This window comes from Triplophysa rosa, linkage group LG25 (genome assembly GCF_024868665.1).
Source record: "Triplophysa rosa linkage group LG25, Trosa_1v2, whole genome shotgun sequence".
In the NCBI taxonomy this organism is placed as follows: Eukaryota; Metazoa; Chordata; class Actinopteri; order Cypriniformes; family Nemacheilidae; genus Triplophysa; species Triplophysa rosa.
Window position 1 is genome coordinate 17,122,759 of NC_079914.1, and position 1,721 is coordinate 17,124,479.

General features: G+C 38.1%; 1 protein-coding gene across 1 annotated transcript in view; it reads left to right on the forward strand.

Moving 5' to 3' along the window:
* Positions 1-290: 290 nt before the first annotated feature.
* LOC130548551 (natural killer cell receptor 2B4-like) overlaps positions 291-1,721 on the forward strand; it is a 7,018-nt gene continuing 5,587 nt past the window's right edge. Inside the window, exons 1-2 of the mRNA XM_057325389.1 lie at positions 291-579; positions 1,433-1,714. Of these exons, the coding sequence (XP_057181372.1) occupies positions 291-579; positions 1,433-1,714 (571 nt within the window). The remainder of the gene's footprint in view (positions 580-1,432; positions 1,715-1,721) is intronic.

A 1,721-nucleotide genomic window follows, 5' to 3' on the forward strand; every position in this document is an offset into this window, starting at 1 on the left:
AGAAAATGTCTCGTCTGATAGTTCTCCTGTCTTTATTCTTCTGCCATTTGGACGGTGAGTGATGTTTTGTTTTCACGCATTTACTTCTTGCACATGCAGGAGCGGCTATATTACTAAACTCTCAGATGTATCAGATACTTTCTTATACAAATTCAATTATTTTATTATTTTAACTTTATTTACATACGTGGTGTTTAGTTGTGTTTTAATAAACTCTTTTACAGTTTCTATAATGTTTGTGTTTGTGTTGTTCAGGTGTGTTTGGTGATGAAGTGAAGTCAGTGTCAGTGATGGAGGGACATTCTGTTACTCTACACACTCATCTCACTCACATACAGACAGATGATCTAATTCTGTGGATGTTTGGTGTTCAGAGTCCAGATGAGATTATAGCTGAAATCAGCAGAGAAGCCAATATAACACCATTTATTAATGAGAGATTGAAGAATCATGTAGAGATAGATGCTCAGACTGGATCTCTCATCATCACAAACATCACAACTCAACACACTGGACTTTACCAACTAGAGATCATCAGAAATACTGTTGAAAACAAACACTTCAATGTTACTGTGTATGGTGAGCTGAGGAATATTATAATCAGTTTTATTTGTCTTAATCATTGTAGTATTAAATCTGAAATAATAATCATAAAACTAGATGTGGTGAATTTCCTGAAGAAGTGAAGTGAAGCCTGCTGGAACGGAAGAGACAGAAGTGAAGCACAGGGGGGTCAGACATGTCTATTACTCTTAGCTGACCGCTGGCTGAACAGTATGAGGGTGTGGCTACACGAGACCAGACGTACCTTCAGCTTCGCTTTTTTTGCTGTATTCTAAAGGTCAAGTCTGGTGAACTCTGAAATGAAATTGTTATCACACGGCAAAGTGTGACCAGTAGAAGACAACGTGACCTTTTCAGCGGATGAAATGTTATTATACCATGGTCTGTTTGAATACTTGATTCTGATTGGCTGGAAGTTGTGTTGATCAATATTTAAAATGAACGGAGAATTACAATGTAGACATCAATAACAGATTTAACTTAGCAAATGACGTATAAATGGGATCATGCACGGGTGGTTCTTGGCCTTAATGTCGTTCTTTAAAACCCTTGAATACATCAGAATACATGATATGTAAAAACATTTTTATCGATGTTTTTCTGGTTGCTACAATTGCTAGAGCGCTGTGTCCAGTATGACCGTGACCATTACAACAAGAGTTTTGTCCAGAAAAAGTATGCAAGAGAACAATAGTTTCTTCGCAAGCACCACTGATATGAATTGTGATGTGATATAAAGAGAGAACCAAAGGTGTGACATAGTCCTCTGTGTCTGCTTCTGTGGTAGTGAGGTCTGTGGTTTAGGGGTTTAATGATGCCAAAATTGGTTAGTTATCAATTTATTTTAATTTTACACTTTATTTTTCAGCTCGTCTGCCTGTTCCAGTCATCTCCAGAGTCTCTTCTCAATGTTCTTCATCATCTTCATCATCATGTTGTTGTGTGTTGTGTTCAGTGGTGAATGTGTCACATGATGTGAGCGTCTCCTGGTACAAAGGAAAGAGTTTATTGTCCAGCATCAGTGTGTCTGATCTCAACATCAGACTCTCTCTACCTCTGGAGGTGGAATATCAGGACACAAACACATACAGATGTGTGGTCAACAATCCCATCACAAACCACACACAACATCTACACATCACTCAACTCTGTCACAC